Source organism: Euprymna scolopes, chromosome 28 (assembly GCF_053919585.1).
Source record: "Euprymna scolopes isolate OS-2025 chromosome 28, ASM5391958v1, whole genome shotgun sequence".
Lineage (NCBI taxonomy): Eukaryota > Metazoa > Mollusca > Cephalopoda > Sepiida > Sepiolidae > Euprymna > Euprymna scolopes.
In genome coordinates, this window is record NC_136509.1 from 47,833,423 (window position 1) to 47,856,290 (window position 22,868).

Consider the following 22,868-nt stretch of genomic DNA (forward strand, 5'->3'; position numbering starts at 1 on the left):
CGAACGTCGCTAGGTTGTCGTAGAGGATCCATTTCTCATCACATGTCACAATCCGCTCGAGGAATGGGTCGTTTTTGTTGCGCGGAAGGAGCGTAGAAGACACCTCGAAACGACGATTTTTCTTTATTATCGTTCAATTCATGCAGCACCTATTTATCCAAGTTTTTTGACTTCCCTATTTGCTTTAAATGGCGAGCAACTGTTAAGAGGTTAACTTTGAGCTCAACAGCAACTTCTCATGTGATTTTGCGAGGATCGGCTTCAATTAAGGCTTTCAAATGTTCGTTATCAACCGCAGTCAGCCGACCGCGACCGTATTCATCTTCGAGGCTCTCGTCACCATTGCGAAATTTCTTTAAATTTCTTGTACCACACGTTTGTTAGTGGTTCCTGGGCCAAACGCATAATTGGTATCACGCGCTGTCTCGGCAGCTTTTCGCCCTACTTTGACCTGGAACAAGAAAATCACGCGGATTTGAATTTTGTCCATCCCGTTGAAAGAGTGCAAGAAATGAACGAAGAGATTGAGAACGGTAGCGAATAACACCATTCGATAGAGCGAAAAACGCGCTTCAAAATGATATATAACATGGCTATATATATATATATATATATATATATATATATATATATATATATATATATCAATGAATTAATTCAGAAATCATATATAAAAGTGACATATGTGAGAAAAAGATATAGTTTTGCACAAACCTAATATTTAAACTAGCAGAGAGACCCGATAGCATTGGTAAAAAAAAAAAACCCTTTGGCATTAGTCAGATTGTATTAAAATTACAGAAATCAAAAGTAAAGAATTTATTAAAGTTCGAAACCCTTCGGCAACTTTTTGGACACCCTATATATATATATATATATATATATATATATATATATATATATATATATATATATATATATATATATATATATATATTTTGTGTACAGAAAGTTGTTAGTTGAGACAGATCATTGGTACCGTCGGTTTCAAGCCCGATAATAAGGCCCGTTTCAGGTATCCTTATCAAGCTCTCTTCAGCCAATATTCGTCTATCTTATAACCGGAAGTGTGAAGTATATATACCTCGCGAATCCACGTTCAAATCTCGTTTTGTTTAATTCCCCCCCCCTTTTTTTTTTTTTTTTTTTTTTTATCTATCTATATATATATATATATATATATATATATATATATATCTCGAGTAATGTAATACCTAATTTTCAACTTTGAATTATTTAAATTTAAGATCTAATTTCGAAAAAATGTTTTTTTATATGAATCGATTTTAATTTGAACCCCATTTAATTTCAAAATCTCTTTCCTTATGTATAAAAACTTCAAAATCTGTATTGGTATCGGTTAAAAACTTAAAAATTCGTTTAATTATATCGAACATTTAAAAATTTCCAAAAATATGTTTAAAGTTTTAAAATATATATTTTTAATTATATCGAATCACGTTTAAAAATTTCGAAATACGTTTAAAAATTATTTTTAAAAAACACAAATCTTTCAAGGTTTGGGGAAGTGAGTATTTATGTATCCTAAGTGATTTCCCTAGTTTATTAACATTATTATATTTTTCTATAGTTTTAAATTCGAAATAGATTATAAATTACATTTATAAAATATAATTTTTTTTTTTTTTTTTTTTTATATATATGACATTATTCCAAAAAAAACTAATCATATATATATATATATATATATATATATATATATATATATATATATATATATATATATATATATATATATGTGTGTGTGTGTGTGAGAAAATATATATATCTGAGAGCAGATATAATAGTAAAAATCAATATTTACAGGGAAAATCGATAAAAAAAAAAGATTTTATTTGAAAATGCCGTCGTTACAAATGTTATGTTACCAATTTACTCTTCGTTTCATACATTATTTTATTTTCCCACTAGGCTGTCAATGGTTATTTTGTGCATTTCTTTGCTCCTGAAGGCTTGGATCCTCTGCCAAAAGACATCCTTTTCATTTTGGACACGAGCAACTCGATGGAAGGCGAAAAGATCACACAACTTAGGGAAGCCATGGTTAAAATTCTGAAAGATCTGAACGCGGGCGACCGTTTTAATCTGCTGCGTTTCGCTCGCGATTTGGAGTTTTGGCGACCGATCATGCAGAAACGGAACGATGAGAATATGCGAAACGCCCTCAACTGGGTGGAAAACCTCGACACCGGAAGTAGTAAGTTGACCTTTTTTATGAATGAAACGCGCACTTCCTTTTTTAGTGTCGACGTTCGTCGCTTACGATCGCTTTAAAGATTAGATTTATCACAGTAATCTCTCTAAACTGTGTCCATCGCTTTATTGCAGATTACAAAATAATCAATATTTCAGTAAATATAAGATATAAAAAGCTGAAAATTACACCATCCAAGGACTGTATTAAGGTGAGATTAATCCTAAAATCTCATCAAAATTCATGTTATATTTAAAAAGTTATGTTATTTTTTTAATATTCAATGAATTTTCACTGTCCATAAAATGCCAAAAAAGGACGTTTAACAGCTACCGAGAAGCAGAGGATTATTGCAGGACTAGCAGAAGGACTCTCGATCATAAATTTAGCCACAGAACTAAAAAGGGATCCCCGAACTTTAGCTACATTCGCCAAGAACCCCAACATCAAGTCCAGGAAAGATAAGGGCACAAGGAGGAACCTTTCTGATCGGGATATTCGAAAAATTCGTAGAGAGATTGTGCGCAACCCAAACAGCACCAGTGCAACAATTTTTGCGAGGGCTGGAGTCATACCAAGGTCCAGACAAGCCCGATGCAATGTACTGAATGAAATGGCAAGGAACATCAATCCTATTCCAAGGCCTCCATTGAACCAAACCCACAAAGAAAAACGATTGGCTTGGGCACAAAAATATATGAAAATGGATTGCCAAAATGTTATGTTTACAGATGAGGCTCGTGCTACCCTTGATGGACCGGACGGATGGGCCAAAGTTTGGAATCCAAATGGAACTCCAACGCCTTATAGATTTCGTCGCCAACAGGGAGGTGGAGGCATAATGTTTTGGGCGGGAATTATTGGGGATAAGCTATGTGGACAATTCCGAGTGCCAGAAGGTGTCAAGCTCACCAGCAATGCCTACACTGCCTTTCTAAATGAGAATTTGTTACCATGGCTGGATGATCTTCCTTTGTCACGTCGTTTTAAGATTATTTTTATGCATGACAATGCCCCATCTTATGCTGCTAGGGCAACTACATCCTTCCTTGGATCTCAGGGCTTTGTTGGAGAAACCCTCTTGTCCTGGCCACCGTGTTCTCCGGACCTTAACCCCATCGGACACCTATGGTCAATATTGAAACGAGGAGTTTATGAGGGAGGAGAGCAGTTTTCTTCGAAGGATGCCCTTTGGAACAAAATAGTCGACGTTGCCAGAACCATTACTCCATCTCAGATCAAACAATTGACCTCTTCGGTGGACAAAAGTTTGTTTAATGTAATTTCAAAACATGGGGGATATGTGGACAAATAATTCGTTTGTTTGACAATTAGCCCTCGGGATGTGCCTTTGGTTTTGTTAATTTTCCCCAGAAAATGTGTTCAATATAAATTTATGATGCTTTGGTATTGTTTTATTGAGCTAAAACATTATCTTAGAGGACTTGCAATAAAGCGATGGACGGTGAAAATTCCTTGAATATTAAAAAAATAACATAACTTTTTAAATATAACATGAATTTTGATGAAATTTTAGGATTTATCTCACCTTAATACAGTCCTTGGATGGTGTAATTTTCAGCTTTTTATAACTTATATTTACTGAAATATTGATTATTTTGTAATCTGCAATAAAGCGATGGACACAGTTTATATATACATATATATAAAGTTATTGTGTTTTTAGAGATTGCCCGTCCACACGCAAATAGAAACATGTGATTGTTTGACAAAAAACGTAGAGAACACATACTAAAGGATTTTTTTAACTGGATAGGTGTTTTATAGATTTCAAGATTTGGTTGTTTTGTTTTACGGCATATCAATACGTTTTGAGTTATTTAATGCAAAATCCGGCCATTTTGATAAAAGTTTTTATGCTTCAAGTTCTTTATATCTTCAAATATTTATTCATGGTGTTTGGTTTGGTTGTTTTGTAGAAGAAAATTGTTGTTTTTGCAGAACATGATTGAGTTTACAAAGCAAAAGGAAGAAAAACAAATAACATCAATGCGTTGTACATTTTTGTCAGGAAGCTAGTATCTTCAGACCGCATGATCTGGTAACGTACTATATATCTAAATAAAATAATCAAACATAATTGCATAAAACATTATTACATGCTTAACGTAGTATATATCTAAATAAAATAATAAAACATAATTGCATAAAACATTATTACATAAATATATATGCTTAACTAAGTATCATTTTTATAATATTAAAAACTTTGGCATTAATTCTAAGCGAATTATTTTTGTTTAAAATCATAATTTCTCGTGGTTTTTACTAATGGGTCCCCATTATCACGGTCCTGGTGTTAAGAATTAAATGTTGTTAGAAGGACAATGAACAACACCATGAGCACATTGGCAACACTGGGTAGCATAAGTAGAATTTGTTATCCAAGAAAATGACTCGACCATGTTGTAGTCAGTTGGAAATTAGTCCAGTGGTGTTTTATTCCATAGTCCTCTACTGCCTTCTTTCCTTTTCACGTAGAGTCAGTCAACATCGTCCTTTGGGTGTAATGCATTGTGCATGGTCATGAGTTTCCTGGTCTTCTGATCGATTTGTGGCCCTGTCGGTGGGGCATTAGAATACGCCGACTGCCCCCCCCCCTGCAGAGGGTAAAAGTCCCTCAATGGGGGTCCTGGATATGACCTTAAACTATATCCAGTGGTGAGGCTCCAGCTTGTGGGCTTTGGGGAGTGTGGAGCCACCCTTTAATTACCATTGCTCCCAGGTCCACTTTGACCCGAAATGGTAGTACTTGTTAGGGTCCCAACTATGGGTTGAATAGAAACCGACGTGAAAACAACAAATATATTCTATTAAAAAATTTTTTCTTCAAAATCTTTGGATTCGGCATTAAATAACCCGAAAAGGGTTGATATGCCGTAATACAAAAACCAATCAACCAACCAACTGATCGATGTGTCTCAGTTCTTCTGTAATCCACCCTATGATCGGTCCAGAGTATCTTACTTGTGATACTGCGATGTATTTATACCTTTTATTAGGTTTCTGCTATATGATTTAGTTTCCAGGAGTTTTCTTGTTCTCTTGAGGTATTCCTTTCCAACTTTCTATTTCATTTTTGTTGGTTTGATGGTATCTGCTTCCAGAACTCCCAGGTATTTAGTGCGTTCATCTCCGTTTGGTTGGGTAGTTTCATGCCTTCTGTTGTCTCCAGTTTTCCCTTTCTTATAACTAGCAGTACGCATTTTTCCATGCAAAACTCCATTTGGATATCCTGGCTAAAGATCCTGCTAGTGTTTATTAGTGTCTTTCCGGTCCTTGCAAAAAGTTTCAGACCGTCGATGTACATCAGGTGGTTCATTTTTTCCTCTGTATTAGAGAACTTGTATCGAGCTTGGCACTTTTTCAGTATATTGTTCAGGGGCATCATGGCTATGATGAACAGCAATGATGATAGTGAATCTCCTTGGAAGATGCCTCTTTGCATGTTGATTTCTGTTACGTGTTGTCCATGTTCTCATTGCATTTTCAATCACGTTGATGATCCTGCCTGGTATTTTATACATTATAAACATTCTATTATTCATGCTTTGGGGGATCCTGTCGTACGCTTTTTTGTAGTTGATCCATGCAATGGCTAAATTTTCTCCGTTTTTTTTCTTTTTACCTCTTTTAGGATCTTTTGATCTATGTATAGCAGATCATGTGTTCCTCTTTTTCCTTTCCGGCATTCTTTCTTTTCTTCGGAGAGAAGTCCACGATTATTCAGGGAGTGGTAAATTTGTTCCCTCAGTTGTGTTGTTAGTATTTTCCACGTCGTGGGTAAGAACATGATAGGCCTATAGTTGTTGGGGGCTGTTCCTTTCTCTGTGCCCTTCTGTATCAGTGCGGTTCTGCCTTTTGTCATCTAAACTGGCACATTTGTTTCCTGCATACATCCTCTCATGTCTTTCGTGTAATGTTGTGAAGTTTTTGAACTAGTACGCATGTATCCCGCCGTGCCCTGATGTTCTCCAGTTTGCCATTTTTTTCTATGGTTTTCTTTAGGATTTCCTTGCTAATTTCATTCTCTGTTCCTTTTTGATTTGTTGTAACTCTTCTTCTATGTCTTTTAGCTATTCGGCATTTCTGTTGTGATCCTGTCATTCTTCCCATATCTTACTACAGTAGAGTTTTGTTTCTGTTGGGTTGGTCATTCTGTTTTTGTTTTTCCTGCGTTCACATTTTGGCAGAATTGGCTTCCATTGTTTTCAAATGGCCCGTTGCCCACTTCAAAATAAATGTCTAACCAAAAGCGTAGTTTACCAGGCCACAATATTTGCGAAAGAAAACCCGAATAACAAGAAATATTACGTAGGTATGACTTCCTTAGATTTCAAAACTCGATATTATAATCACAAAAATACATTCAATAATAAAAAAAACACCATATGAAAACAACACTAGCAAATAAATACTGGGAACTCAAGGAAAGCAGACGTTCGCCGGTAGGCGAATGGAAAATAATAAGACAAGCAAACACATGTAATGACCTAGACGATCCATGTAGATTATGCCTTCATGAAAAATTCGCTATCCCATACTTTAAGGAACCCCAACATCTATTAAACTGTAGGAAAGAAATAGCGAACAACTGTGTTCACAGAATAAAATTTACTCTAGGATAAAGCTACAAAAATGAATAAATGAACATGCATATACATAAACTATCACACATATATATGTATGCATATATATATATATATATATATATATAGATTAACATATAAAAAAGTTACTTAGATTAAAAACAGTTTAAGACACTAGATATTTAGGCTAAATAGCACACACAAATGAACGGTCAACTGGAGGTCAAATGGGCCTTTGTCCTGTAAGTGCCTGCTCATTGGCTGATTAGGAAAGGCGCGGTGGATACTAGAAAGCTGATTGGCTGACAAAAAACTCAATAGTAAGTGCGTATATAAAACCACGAAATAACCACAAAAATCTCGCATAAGCCTGAAGAATCCTAGAGTTGATGAAACGCAGAATATTCAGTGTAGCTTAAATGCCATATATATATATATATATATATATATATATATATATATATATATATATATATATATATAAATTGTAACACATGCGATAAAAAGGGGTGTAGATAAAAAGAAAACAAATGGATATTTAGAAAATTTAGGAAAAGAACAAATATTTGTCGCACATTGTGACAACGGTATAAAAAGGAAGGAGACACGAGGACGAATACAGGAGCATGCGAGAAAGAACGAACACGGACACCATCAATAACGTATCAAAGTTAATTTTATCATAAAAAATTAAACTGCGGTAGTGAGGATGAGATTAACAAAAATTAAAAACAACAAATTACCAGTATGTGGAAGGGGTATCTTAATCTACTATCTGAAAATGCCGACGAGAAATATATCGATACAAAAATATAGAAGCCAAACAAAACAATGGCAAAATGAACTCGCCACCTTAATATACAAGAGAGGTATGCATAGAGAGGGGACTCACAGTTTTTCCTTTTTTTTCGGGCGGTTGGTTAAAATGAATGTCTTCAATATCCGTCTCTTTGTTAGTCCATAATTCGAAAACATATTTGTAAAGTTCGCCGCTTCTTCATCATTTTATCGTCGGCATTATCTCTTTTTGTATTGGTTATTCTTCGCTGTATTTTCTTTTTGGTACGCCGTGTCCCTCATGTTCGTAGAGTCGACATTCTACATTTCGACGACGTCGGTTCGTTCTTGTTTCTCTCGTTTGTCGGGATAGGAATTTTTCACGTCCGTCCGGCATGGCGGCTCGGCGGAGCGTATGTACCAAACTGTATCTTTTTCCCTCTCTCCCTCTCTATTCTCCGTAGTTTTCTTATCCTTCTCTTTGTTCGCTTAGTAACTAACAGGGGTCAAAAAGCGTGTCACTTGCTGATTCACCCGCTGAACGTCTTTCTCACCTCTCTCTGTTACTTCTATACTCTCTCTCTCTCTTTCTCTTCCATGTTCATTTTGCCTCGGTGACAAAAAAAAAAAAAAAAAAAAAACCCGACACATTTTTCGTCAGCTTAAAACAAATTTGGAAATTTTCTTTAAATACATAATCCAATTTAAGGATTATGTCACAATATATATATATATATATATATATATATATATATATATATATATATATATATATATATATATATATATATATATATATATTGTCGATTAAAAATATTAGAAAAAATGAATATTTAAATCGTTTTCTACGTAAGCTTTTTAAATTTATTTTTTAAATATTTTTTGATACAAATTTAGAAATATTAAAACAAATGAAAATTAGAAGCTTTCTATTTTATATTTATTATGTATTTATATTTTATTCTTTCATATTATTTATCTATTTTATTATTTAGAAATACTAAAACAAATGCATATAAAAGCATTTTATTTATTTATTTTATTTCATTTATTTATTATTTTTTTATATAGTATGTATTTTTTTATTTTATTTAGTTTTCAGTTTATATGGTCCCTAATGTTCGCCAAAGTTGACAGAGTGTTCTCTGATTCTCTTCAGTGTCTACAGCATCGTGACATCAGATATATATTAGATATTCCATGCCGCGACCCTGTTCCCTCTGGTGTATTTTATCTGCTTGGATTAGATTTGCTCTCTACTCGCCTTAATGTGACAGTTGCATCTGTTGCCTACATATTAGTTTATGGTTCTTGGCCCACTGCAATGCTTAAATTTCGTCCTGTGCTGCGGCTGAAGAGACCAAACCTGCGACTATATACATTCACATTAGACCTATTGCATAATCACACCGGTGCTTACTCAGAAATTTACCAGCGATCTCCTTTTGCATAATGTTCTGCAGTCCTGATCTGCTGCCTCAGAACTATGTAAATGAACATGTATCACTGTCATTATGATGTTCCCAAGTTTTATGCATTCGCTAATTTGCTACGTAGACTCTGTCTATTTATAATGGTTGTTATGACCATGGCATGATGAAGAAAATAAAATTATTTTATTTATTATCCATGTAGTTATTTATATATTTTATTATTTAGAAATATTAACATAAATGATAATTAGAACTCTTCTATTATGCCTCCGTTCAGTCTCGAAAGACAAAGGATACCCCCTATAAGGGCAGCTACGTGCGTAATTGTGTGGCAAGAGGCGCGCAATCTTCAACCGCGCCTCTCCTAAATCGGCACTGCTTGAGTCCAGTGGCAAGGAGAAGTCCAGGACGACTGGAAACAATGCCGAGATAAGCGGAGAGCACATACAACACCTGGAAGGACCAAATGGTCACCCATCTGATACTGGCCAGACTCATTGTTGCTTAACTTCGGTGATCTGACGGGAACAGGTGTGTCAAACGTGATTATGCCGCATGTTCTTCTATTTGTTGATTATTTATTAATTTTTAAATATTAATTTTAAAGCAACTATTTTACAAATGAGTAGGTAAAACAAATAAAGTTTTAAACTAACTTCCCGTAAAATAACTTCCCGTAAAATAACTTCCCGTAAAATAACTTTCGTAAAATAATTTCCCGTAAAATAACTTCCGTAAAATAACTTCCCGTAAAATAACTTCCGTAAAATAACTTCCCGTAAAATAACTTCCGTAAAATAACTTCCCGTAAAATAACTTCCGTAAAATAACTTCCCGTAAAATAACTTCCGTAAAATAACTTCCCGTAAAATAACTTCCTTTAAAATAACTTCCTTTAAAATAACTTCCGTAAAATAACTTCCGTAAAATAACTTCCCGTAAAATAACTTCCCGTAAAATAACTTTCGTAAAATAACTTCCCGTAAAATAACTTCCGTAAAATAACTTCCCGTAAAATAACTTCCCGTAAAATAACTTCCCGTAAAATAACTTTCGTAAAATAACTTCCCGTAAAATAACTTCCGTAAAATAACTTCCGTAAAATAACTTCCTTTAAAATAATTTATGTAAGTAAAAAATACCATAATTAGAATTACCGAATTCTAATTATGGTGTTTTTTTACTTTCTTTCCACCCCAACACTTACTTTTAAAATGGCGACTTTTGGTGGTTTTCGGGTATGCTGAAAACGAATATAACATTTAAATTTGGTGCAGATAAGTAATTTTCTTGAGATTAAGTCCTTTATTATCCAATGTAATCCATTATATCTTTACTGGTGGCCATGTTTCCCCAGCTGAAAAGCACTAATGCACTTGCCTGTTGAAAAACAGGAGCTCTTCCCCATGTTAAGAATGGTGAACGCACTGACATTACGTAGTACATTGGAAAAATATCTTAATATCCAGAAAACTACTTATCTGCGGAAAATTTAAATGTGATATTCCTTTTCAGCATATCCAAAACCCAGTAAAAGTAGTCACTTTAAATGTGAGTGTTAAGGTGGAAAGAAAGTAAAAATTCACCTTAATAATTACCGATGAAAATGTGATTAACACTGTTTTCGTTTTTTTTTTTTTTAATTATTTGTTTTATTTTTCCGATCTGATCAGTTACGAATATCAACGATGCTTTGGTGGAGGGTCTAAAAATGATGTCAAAAACCAGCGAATCTGTGAACGAGACACGAACCACAATTGTTGTATTTCTGACCGATGGCGATGCGACCGAGGGCGAGATAAACAAGGCGAAGATTTTGTCTAACGTCGACAAGGTGAACAGACATGGCATCCCTGTGTTCGGCTTGTCGTTTGGAGCAGACGCCGACTTTGACCTGATGCAGAGACTTTCCCTTCGAAACAACGCCATCGCTCGACGCATTTACCAGGCTTCGGACACCTCGTTGCAACTGAAAGATTTCTACGATGAAATATCGGCCGCCCTCATTGCTGACCTTAAGTTCAACTATTTGGGGAACCATGTAAGAAATTTCAGTACTTTATGGAACAGGAGTGACGCTTAAAATTTAAGGTGGAACCGCAAATTTTAACGGTTTTACTAAATATGTACTAAAAATTATGTACAATCAATGTCCGACGAATTGCTGCTGCTGCTGCTGAATAAAGCAACTTCGACAGAGGCGATCGACTGGGTCCGTCAGCGTAAAATATCGTAAAACAGTCTTGTAATAAACAATGAAACGAATTTATTCTGAAGTTTGGAGAGGTTACTTTTGACAAATATTTTTTAAGTCCATATTAAAAAAGATATTTACTAAAAGAAAACTCACGATATTTATCAAATATTTCTTCCTACACGGGCGATCTATCTATTGAGTCAATTAGTGTAAAAAATATTTTTAAAGTAAACAATAAAACGACTTAATCGCGGTTATTATCAGCAAATTCTTAAAGATTGAGACCTTTTTTTTTCGACGTTTGTGCCACGTTTTTCTTTTTTTTTTTTTTTTTATCTTTGTGAAAATAATAATAAACAAATTTATTTCTTTATTATTGAAATAAAAAAACAATCCAAGTTTAGCCACAGTTACAATTTCAGCCGAGAGTTTTCTTGGCAGATTAAAGTTTACAAGTGATTTTTCGCTTTAAACATTTGAATTTTGTAACACAATAACAATGTAACACTAGAAAATCTTTATAAACAGTAGAAATTCTTATCATTACCGACTATAGTACAACTAATCTAAAAATAAAATTCTTTATTTTTTTCAAAGATTTTTAATGAGAAAAAAAGTGGCGCATGGAATTGAGGGGAAAAATGGTTTCAATTTTTAAGGAGTTTATTGTGTAAATAAATATTTATGTATCTATTTATTGTGTGCCTTAAGAGAGAATATTTAAAAAAAAATGTTATAATACTTTTTATATGAATCTAAAAATATATTTGCCAAATATAATCTGTACACTAAAACTTGTGAGTAAATTCATTTTATTGCTTAGTTTAGTAATACTAAAACAGATTTTTACAATATTTTGCGCTGATAAACCGTTCGTTCGTGTAAAAGTTGATTTAATAGCAAAACAACAGCAGGAGAAAATAATCGCACATTATTTAGTCGTACAATCTCCCATATATCCGACCAAAATCCGGCACGACTAAATTGTCCGATTTGGCTGCTGCTGATTTAACCAAATTTACACGTTGTTTTTATATGACAAACAGTAGGAGCAGTCAGTCATATATTGATCGGACATAATTTTGGTTGTACATTTTTAGTAAAAACCTACATTTTAATCAAATGTTACGTTTTACTAGCGGCACCTACGGAAATTGCACAGCGGACTCTTTCATATGTGATATATTGATGTTGGAGACGTCTTGTAGCTCTTTTATTAAAACTGTAAAAGTATTTATCTAAGCTAGCGTAGCGCCCAGTCGTAAACTACGCTTAAATACGGTATTTTAATTCATGCAGATTTCGTATATATCATTATAGTGTTAATTTTCTAGTGATTCTTATATATTAGAAAGTTGTGATTGCAAACATATATAAAAATATATATATCCATACGACTTCGGCGCATCAGCTTGAATCGAAACCGAAAGTGTTGTGGAGACGCCTACTAATTAACATAGGCGGGTGAGTAAGATATATAAAGGTATCAATCACCAATACCGGGGGAGTTCGGCAACGACCGCCAAAAAGGCAAGACGCCTATGCTGCCTCCAGTAAGACATGCAACACGCCACCTACCGGAATATCTCCAACTGAAGTATATCTGAAGACATGTAAATATGTATATAACTTTTCTTCCTATTATATTATTGTATACCTTTACTTTCGTGTTCTTGTTAATTAATTGTGCAGAAACAACAGAAACCAAAACTTATATATATATATATATATATATATATATATATATATATATATATATATATATATATATATATATATATATATAAAATAAAAATTACAATTAATCTTCCAATCACGCGATTTCCTTGGATTTTTATTGTGCGAATGGAAAATTAAATCAACTCTCTTTGACTTATATTTTTGGATTTTACCGTCATTGGATACCTTACCTTTCACCTGGCTGTTCATTCACGTGAAATCACCTTTTTCTTCACCATGTTCCCTGCTCCACTTTTTGTTATCAAGTAAGATCTTTGACTTACTTGCAGTTTCATCAAATACTTTTGTATGCAAAATCCGATCCCGCATTTTGCTAATTCCTACCCTCTGATGAGAAGGAAAGTATTTCTTCGAAACTCCGCGGATTAAGGACTATCCACTTAAGTGTTTCCTTTTCAGATTAAATGTGTTTTTAACTCTTTTTCAAAGTGATTTTTAACATGTTTTATTAACTATTTGCTCTTACACACACACACACACACACACACACACACACACACACACACACACACACACACACACACACACACACACACACACACACACACACACACATATATATACTGTATTAACAAAAATCAAGACTTCAAAAAAAAAAGAAGTGATAACAGCAAATAGTGTATTTCATTGTTAGTTGCAATTGTTTCAAGACTAATTGGACAAATTCAAACATTATGGCGTTTGTAACTTACAATGAAATACAGTTTTTGTTGCTATCAATTCTTTTTTTGAAGTCTTAGTTTTTGTTAATACAATATATGAATGATCAATGATTAAATATGATAATTTTGTAGCTTACAATTTAAGTCATCTCTCTTTGGCTTAATATTAATTGGTATATGAAAATTTACTGAATTATGCAAACCCAGTAAAATTCGGAATATTGCAAACAAGTATATATATATATATATATATATATATATATATATATATATATATATATATATGACTATTTTCTTTACTCACATAAATTAATATACGAAAGTATAAATTTATGCGTAAACTTCAACAGTGCTCAATACGTAAGTAGAGCTAGGTAGTAAGCTATAAAATATATATGACAATTAAGCTACACAGAATATTCAGCGTTTCATCCACGCTAGGATTCATCAGGCATGCGAGGAGTTGTGGTTGTCTCGTGTTTTTATATACGCACATGCTATTGAGTTTTTAGTTAGCCAATCAGCTTTCTAGTTTCCACCGTACCCTTCCTAATCAGTCAATGAGCAGGCACTTACAGGAAAAAGGCCCAGTTGACCTCCGGTTCACCCCTTCCTTTGTGTTTGCTATTTTAGCGGGGAATGTAGATATTTAGTGTTCTGGCCTATTTTAAACCAAGGTTAATTTTTTATGTTAGTTTATATATATATATATATATATATATATATATATATATATATGATTATGTATATGTGTGTTTATTTTATTTATTTATTTTCTTTTGCTATTGTTAATTTTAAAGTTATTTTGTATCGCTATCCTAGAGTTTATCCTGTTGGAGTTCTTTAAAGTATAGGATAGCAAATTTTTCATGGCATAATCTACATGGATCGTCTAGATCTCTACATGTGTTTGCTTGTCCTACTATTTTCCATTCGACTACCGGCGAATGTACGCTTTCTTTGAGTTCCCAGTATTTGTTTACAAGAGTTGTTTTCATTCGATGTTTTTTTAATTTTTGAATGTACTTTTGTGCTCATAATATCGGGTTTTGAAATCTAAGGTAGTCATACCTACGCAATATTTCTTGTTATTCGGGTTTTCTTTCGCAAATATTGTGGCCTGGTAAACTATGCTTTTGGTTAGACATTTATTTTGAAGTGGCAAAATGTGCGGTATCTACAGTTGCATTTATCTTGTTCATTATTAGTATTTTTATTTTTATTTCTAGTATAGTTGTCGTTGTCCAGAGTTGGTTTATTATATATATATATATATATATATATACATATATATATATATATATATATATATATATATATATATTATTATTATTATTATTATTATTATTATTATATATATATAATATAATAATAATAATAATGATAATATATATATATATATATATATATATGTATATATATATATATATATATATATATATATATATATATATAATAAACCAACTCTGGACAACGACAACCATACTAAAAATAAAAATACTAATAACGAACAAGATAAATGCAACTGCAGATCCCGCACATTTTGCTCACTTCAAAATAAATGTCTAACCAAAATAAAATAAACAACATACACATAAGTTATCACATATATATATACATATATATATATATATATATATATATATATATATATATATTTTGTAGTTAAAAAATAGGTTGAATATATATATCTATAAAAGTGAACTTGTCTGTCTGCATGTGTATGTCTGTGTGTCTGTGTGTGTACATTTCCCTACCAAATTACTTTGTCAATTTTCAGTCTACAGACTCGAGATTTGACATAAGGGTTATTAAGATTTAGAAAAATCATTTTAATCGGCTTTTGGCTAGAAATTTGGCTGTCAAGGGGTCGAAATTCAACGATTGGACCTTTGAAAACTCTACCAAACTCCTCCGCCAATTTAAAGTCTGAACACTTGAAATTTTAGATGTAGGTTTTTTTTTGGACAGGGATCAAACTTTATCATTTGACTTGAGACCAAAACAATAAATGTTAAGGGGTTAAAATTGGGGTCAAAGTTTTAAAAAATTCACTTCTGTGGTCTCTACCAAAATTCTCGACCAGTTTTTGGTGTAAACATTTGAAATTTTACATAAAGTGTATTCAGACATAGGGCAAGATTTTAATCGGTTCTTGGCTGAAGATTTTGCTGCCAAGGGGTTAAAGTTCAAAAGATTTGACCTTTGCGGTCTCTAGCAAACTAGTCAGCCAACTTTGGGTCTAAACATTTTAAGTTTTACATAAAGTGTATTCCAATATGAAGCAAGCTTTTAAATAAGTTTTGGGGGGGAAAATTTTGCATCCAAAAGGCCAAAATTGAATAAGTTGACCTTTGCAGACTCTACCAAACTCCTGCGCGAATTTGGGGTCTAAACACTTGAAATTTTAATCAACACACACACACACACACACACACACACACACACACACACACACACACACACACACACATATATATATATATATATATATATATATATGCACACAAAGTAATTAACATTACATAGGGCCCAAGCACAGCCGGGCTGAACTGCTAGTTCGAAATAGAACCAATTTCTTTGCTATGATTCTAAAAATATTAACAAACATTCTATGTTTTCCTATGTAAACTTTCATTTGAAACATATGTAAACGATATTTGTGAATTTATTCTTTTGAATTAATTATTTTTTTGTTTATCATATAACATTTCTCTCACTCTCGCGCAAAACTGTTTCTTATAAACTTCAAAAAGAAAAAGAACGCTTTTCAATAAAAAATGTTTCTCTAAACTCTACGTTTTCTTAAAATCTTCCGCTCAATTTGGAACCCCTAAAATAGAACATCCAACAATTTACTGATCTAAGTGACTTCCTGTTTTAACGACGTCCACAATAAACGGTGTAACCTATCTGAAGTCCCCATTATATTATGTTCCTTCACATCATGGATAAAATTGTTAAACACGTGTTTTCTAGGTTATTGCTTAAAAGACATTGTCTAAAACAACAATATGAAGATATTGGAATGGTTGACTCGACATGATTTATTTGACAATAGTCTAATGCGTAATACATAAGTACGTGTTCAAAATGTAAAAACATTTTGGCCCCTCCCTTTACTTAAAAAAATCACCCAAAATATGGAAATTAACCAATTGTAATGAAATTTACAGTATTTATCAAATAATGATCACGGAATACTATGAAATCATTAATTTTTTTCTAAATCTTAGTGGAATTGTGTTATTTTATTTAAATGGGTTTGAGTAATAAAAAAATGTGAATTAATTTATTATTGCTTTTTTTTAAATGAAAATAAAGCATCGTAAATTGTAACAATAAAAAAATTACGAAAAAATATTTTTTTCAGAAAAATTACGAAAAAAAGCCCCTAAAGTTCGTATTAATAAATTCGATATAACTCTAAGAAAAATTAATTTCTCGAACTACCGATATTATCATTGAATTAAACAGTGTTTATTTAATATTTGCATACAAAAAAATACAATTGTAAAAATATATTTCTACTTTTCTTAGATTACATGTTTCGCGTCATGTTTATATGTAAGATTCTAATATTTTCCTTGTGTAACTTTCAGCGTAACATAACCTGTAACATAACATAACCTGTAACATAACATAACGTGTAACTTTCAGCGTAACATAATTTGTTTATATAATCTTGAAAAAAATTAATTTAAAAGCAGGAACACAGAGAAATAATTAAACTTAAAAACATGGTAAAAATTATACAAACCTTCACGAAAGGAATGTACAGATGCATAGCTTGGGGGGGGGGTAAACGAAAAAAGAAGCACTGCCTACCTCCCTCCAACTACCTGACGTTTTTTGTTTTTGTTTGAGCAAAGCCATAATCTCTCGCTTTTGGGGGTTAATTAAACTATTTTTTGTACAAACAGGGTGTTTTTTTTGTTTTTTTTTTTAAATTCAATTTAATATCTTAGGGTTTTACTAATTTTCTTTGAAATAGACCCAGAACAGTAATGTTTATCTTTCAAGGGATTTTTACAATGAATTTATTTAACTTAAACATTTAGCTCAACTTGTCAGTTTCCGAATGACGCCGTGAAAACATTTTTCATTACAAATTTTTTTTACGTGTACAAATATTTTTTCTTTTTTTTTTTCAAATTAACTTTAGGCTTTAACCTTTAAACTGGAATAAAAAAAGTAGTCGGAAATCTACAAAAAAATATGATAAACCGGCTTTCAAAACTTTATCTTTTTTTCCGCCATTATTGTCTGTATACATGTCATCGGCCATTTTTCTATTTATTTAATTTATTTGTATTTATTATGTTTCATTTTTTAAAGTTAATAAAAAAAACAAACTGTTTTTTTACCATTTATTCAACCATTTTTTTCTTTTGTGATGGATTCGGAATTAATGTATAAGACGAACGATCATAAGCTTCTTCTGTTCTTTCTTTGTTCATTCGGTTTACTCTTTTTTCTTCTTTCTTTTTCATTTCCTTCATCGCCCGATTTTCTCTATCGAGATGCGATTCGTATGAATGCTAAAAAGCAAACAGTTTTAATTGCTACCCCCTATTTTCCACTTCATTGGGATTTGCTTTCTTAGTCACTCCCAATATTATAATATTATAAATACTAATATTATAATACACTTACAGATTCGTATGAATTAAAGACGTGAATATATCAGCCGCAATAAAATTTAAATAAAAAAAAAATTAATAAACTTTACAACCTCAAATTTGTCGATTTTTTATAGTGATCACCCTGTAATAAATAAATAGTTAACATATTTAGAGTTTTGAAAATTTAAGTAAATATCCATTTTGAGCAAAGCAGCCATCTTTAGTGAGAGGAAGTAAACTCTATAGCGTAAATAATTACCTAAACAAATGCTCAAGATCGAGGTAATGTCCTAAATTAGTGTCGCTAAGAATTTTACAAGTGGCAGATAATTCTGTCTGTCCTAAATTAGCGTCGGTTCAAATTCAAGCGAAGAAAAGTTAAGACAGGATAGTAAATTTTTCAGAAAAAAGTTCAATTGAAAGGGATCGTCTTTAGAATTCCCGCCTTGCATGTGCTATATTATGTTTTCATCTCTCGTTTTGCACGTGCTCATGTGTTCAAAATTATTTTTAGCGATAGTTCTGGGTGTTCAAAATGATAAAATGCCAAGAATTAATAGACTCGTCGAATTATCAGATGTTATTTTTTGTGATAGACAAATTTTAGAGAATAATTTCCATTTTACCGATATTATTGGATCAACAACCAATATATAACAAACTTCCAATTATTTGGCGAAGCTATAGTTAATCCGCAACCGTTGCTATCGTGGGTTATGCAATAACTTATGCAAGTTAAATGCCTACACACAGGATGTTGATGAGTTTCGATTGGCGGTGCAACAGTTGTAATTTTACGCGATCCATACTGAATGGTCTATTTTTTCCAAAGAAGACATTTGAAGTTACAAAAACGTATTTTAATACTCTAGATGTGGTTCAGAGGCTATTCTCAAAGTAATATATGCTGGGAAGTTGGATGTAACAAAAATACATTTGTTGACGTTTGTCATTTTATTAGCGATGTGTACAAAGAATTTATAGAGAATAATGCACAGCAATTTGGTAGTACTGACGATAATGGTGAACCCATCGTGGTCGAAATAGATAAAAATAAGTATTTCCATTGTGGAGTTTGGCGCAATTGAAAGAGGAAGTGGATGATGCTTGATGGTGTAAGTATCGGATAGGAAGCGACAAACTTTAGAACCAATTATTGGACGGTGGATATTACGTGGTACACGTATGATCAGCGACGCACGGCGTTCGTATGATCAACTTGATCAAATTAATTCCGGCGTATATACACATGATAGTGTGGTATACCAGCGACATTTTATGGATCCCATGGATCCTTCCATCCAAGTACAAAACATAGGGAACACATGGGCACGTGCAAAGCGAAAAATGAAAAGACAATATAGAACTTCAGACGATCTGTTCCAATCTTACATAATTGAGTTTTTATGAAGAAATATGTATAAAAATGATAACATTTTTGGCAGTCTTATTTGTTGGATTAAACAACCCTGGCCTGCTGAAACTTTTTATTTTTTTATTTTTATAGATTTAATTTTTTGTTTGAATTTGTTACAATTTTTTTCCAAACTTTTTTTTTTTGATTGATTTTTATAGAAATAAAAGTTTGCATTCAATGCTTAAAACTTCTTTTAAATATTAGATATAAAACATTTTTGAACACAAATAGGGCACAAATGGCAAGGAAAAATGTTGTATACGTTACCCAAAATTGTTTAAAATAATTTCTGAGCGTATATTTTCTTTTAAATAATTTGTCAGTAATAGTAATAATGATTAGTGAAAAGTCTAGTATTTTTTTTAAAGGAAGTCTAGCTCAGATTTTGAATGAAAAGAAAAAGAAAAAGAATAAATTATATATTACTGTACTTTAGGGACTGCCAAAAGTCACCACAGAATTACCCCATCCTATATGTAACACGATATAACTTTATTATAAATTAATATTATCAGTATAACTTTGTACCATTTAAAATTAGAAGGGCAAAATAAACCAGTAATAATTAAAAAATTTCTTTTTCATCGAACGAAAATAATGAAATTGCGAGATGAAAATTGTGTTTACATAATTGGCGCTTTAAAATAACGTTCCCATATAGTAGACATTCCGAACGTGAAAACATACCCGTATTTAATAAATCTAGCAAAAATCAACTAATGGTCAGATTTTCGTGAAATTTTCGATACTTACCCATTTTAGAATGAAATTACATATAAAATGCAATTTTTGTAAAATATACGAGGGGAAATATAATTTTAGTGCGTGTTCCCACCCCCATATTTATTTTTCAAAATTCAAACAAAATATATTTAAATCTATAGAAATTTCTATTTATTATGAAACATAAGAGTTCAAATAAGTAAAATAAATTTATTTTTTAAAAATTTAAATACACATATTGAACAAAAATTTACCTTGAAATTTCAATTAAAAAATTGATATAAACTTAATATTATTATGTTTTTTTTTTTAAATAGCGGTTTTTCGAATTAATATATACTATAATCCGTTAAATTGCCAAGAAAAAGAAACTTCGTAAACATTAATTAATTTTAAAAAGATTAAAACGATTAAAATTTCATTATTTCAAAATGTTCCGTTACAACATAGATTTTTAATTAATTGTGTTTAAATTTTTTAAAATTAAGTTTTAATATAAACATGACTCTTGTCAGCTATTTTATCACCAGAATAAAACCAATTTGAAAATATTATTGCACAAATATTAAGCATTTTGTAGCCCCCCATCATATTTTGTTTGTCTCTTTTTACCGAACACAATATGGAAGCCCGTAGTTAACCAAAAGAACATTCAGTAAAACCGTATTTCATATTTAATATACAAATGTTTATAATATTATTAATCATTAAAACTGTGTAAATCTTAAAACCTAACAAAATTATAACAAAGATTAATTACTAATTGCAGTTTGAAGAAGATAAACAAAGGTTTAAAAAAAATTATTAAGTCGCTTCTGCTTTTCCATACTTCGTATAGTTAACATAAATCTGACGTCACGGAAACATGCGGTCCAATCTTCACAATCGTTTGGCAGTCCCTACTGTACTTGGTTTAAAATAACGAGCTCCTTGAATTTAGACCGACGTCTAGACAGACAAGAGTTATCTGCCTTTTCGTAAAATTGAAAAATTCTTAGCGACGGTAATTTAGGGCATTGTCCAAGATGGACATTTACGAAAGGCTTATAACGTATAGTAAATATTAAATATTGATTTTGTAATGCAAATATATAACAAATGCTTCATAAACCAAAGTAAATTACTTTTGATGAATTTCATTTAAAATAAATTATGTCGCCAAACGTAAAATACAAAACAATACAATTTTTTGAACAAGGGAAATAACTCGCAAAGCGTAATGTAAGGGAATGAACTCTTGATGACTAATTTACATGAAAGTTATAAAAATATGAGATGTGCATTGTTGTCAGCTACGTTTAAGCTATTAAATTTAGAAATGTAACCTTTATAACGAATGATAACCACCCCCACAAGTCGTTCCAATAGTAAAGACTTCTATTTTTCAACTAAAAAGTTGAAAAGCTACGAAGACGGGAGTGGTACCATTGAAACGATCAATCTTTTGTGCTCGCGGTGTTGTATTTCTATATAGTTACCATTATTTTCAATGAACTTTTACCAGGAATTCTCTGACACATTTCGGCTTCCACGGCATTTTTTTTTTAAAGTCTCACACTCTCAATATCTGCAATAGAGAAATGAAACTTTCAGGTCATGAATGCATAAGTTCAATCATCATAGCAATGCCCTTCGCAATCCTCTTTGCTCAATCAAGCGAAATAAAAAAGGAAGAGACATTACTTTTGGGACGCTTCTCGTACATTATTATTATTTTATGCAGATGTTGTTTGTTTTCGTTTGCCACACTTTTCGAATGAATTCAATTATTTATACGACAGTGCATTTTTTACGAGTTGGGGATAATTTTCCCTTTCACCAATTTGGTACCCCCAAATGGGGATCAGCATATGTATTGCTTTATAAATTAAAGCTTAAATGAAATTATATTTTATAAACAATTATTATTTTATGTATATACACATCTACTATTATAAGGTGATAGGACATATGCACAGAGATTCAACATTTGCTTTGACAGGGCGCAATACGCGGTAGTATGAAAATATATTTTTGACATTTAAGCTAAACAGAGGCGCCTAGGTTTCATCTCCGCAGGGAATAATCAAGCGCGCGCGCGCACACACACACACACACACACACACGCACACACACACACACACACACACACACACACACACACACACACTGTGCTGTGCATTAATGTATTTTAATTAATGATCTGTTTTGTGTTAAAATAATTTTAAAAAATAATGTATGTTCCAAAATATTAATATATGTATCACATGTTTTATACTAAATCCAGAATCATTAGATTTATGGAACTCAGGAGTATCCCTAACAGGAACTCTAATGCATATCTATACTATTATATAAAAGTCAGTTTGTATGTGTGTGTGTGTTTGTTCCTTCCTTCCTTATAGGTTTCGAAACGGCTGAGTCTGTCTTTTGCAAATTTCACATAAAGATAATTTATCTGTCTGGAAGTGTTCTGAGATATGTTTTATA

The 22,868-nt window shown here is 32.0% G+C and overlaps 1 protein-coding gene across 1 annotated transcript in view; it reads left to right on the top strand.

Annotated features, from left to right (window-relative positions):
• The window catches only part of LOC145249596 (inter-alpha-trypsin inhibitor heavy chain H3-like), a 269,537-nt gene that overhangs the window by 191,156 nt on the left and 55,513 nt on the right, over positions 1 to 22,868 (top strand). Inside the window, exons 6-7 of the mRNA XM_080111304.1 lie at positions 1,933 to 2,218; positions 10,709 to 11,076. Coding sequence (XP_079967430.1) covers positions 1,933 to 2,218; positions 10,709 to 11,076 — 654 coding nt within the window. The remainder of the gene's footprint in view (positions 1 to 1,932; positions 2,219 to 10,708; positions 11,077 to 22,868) is intronic.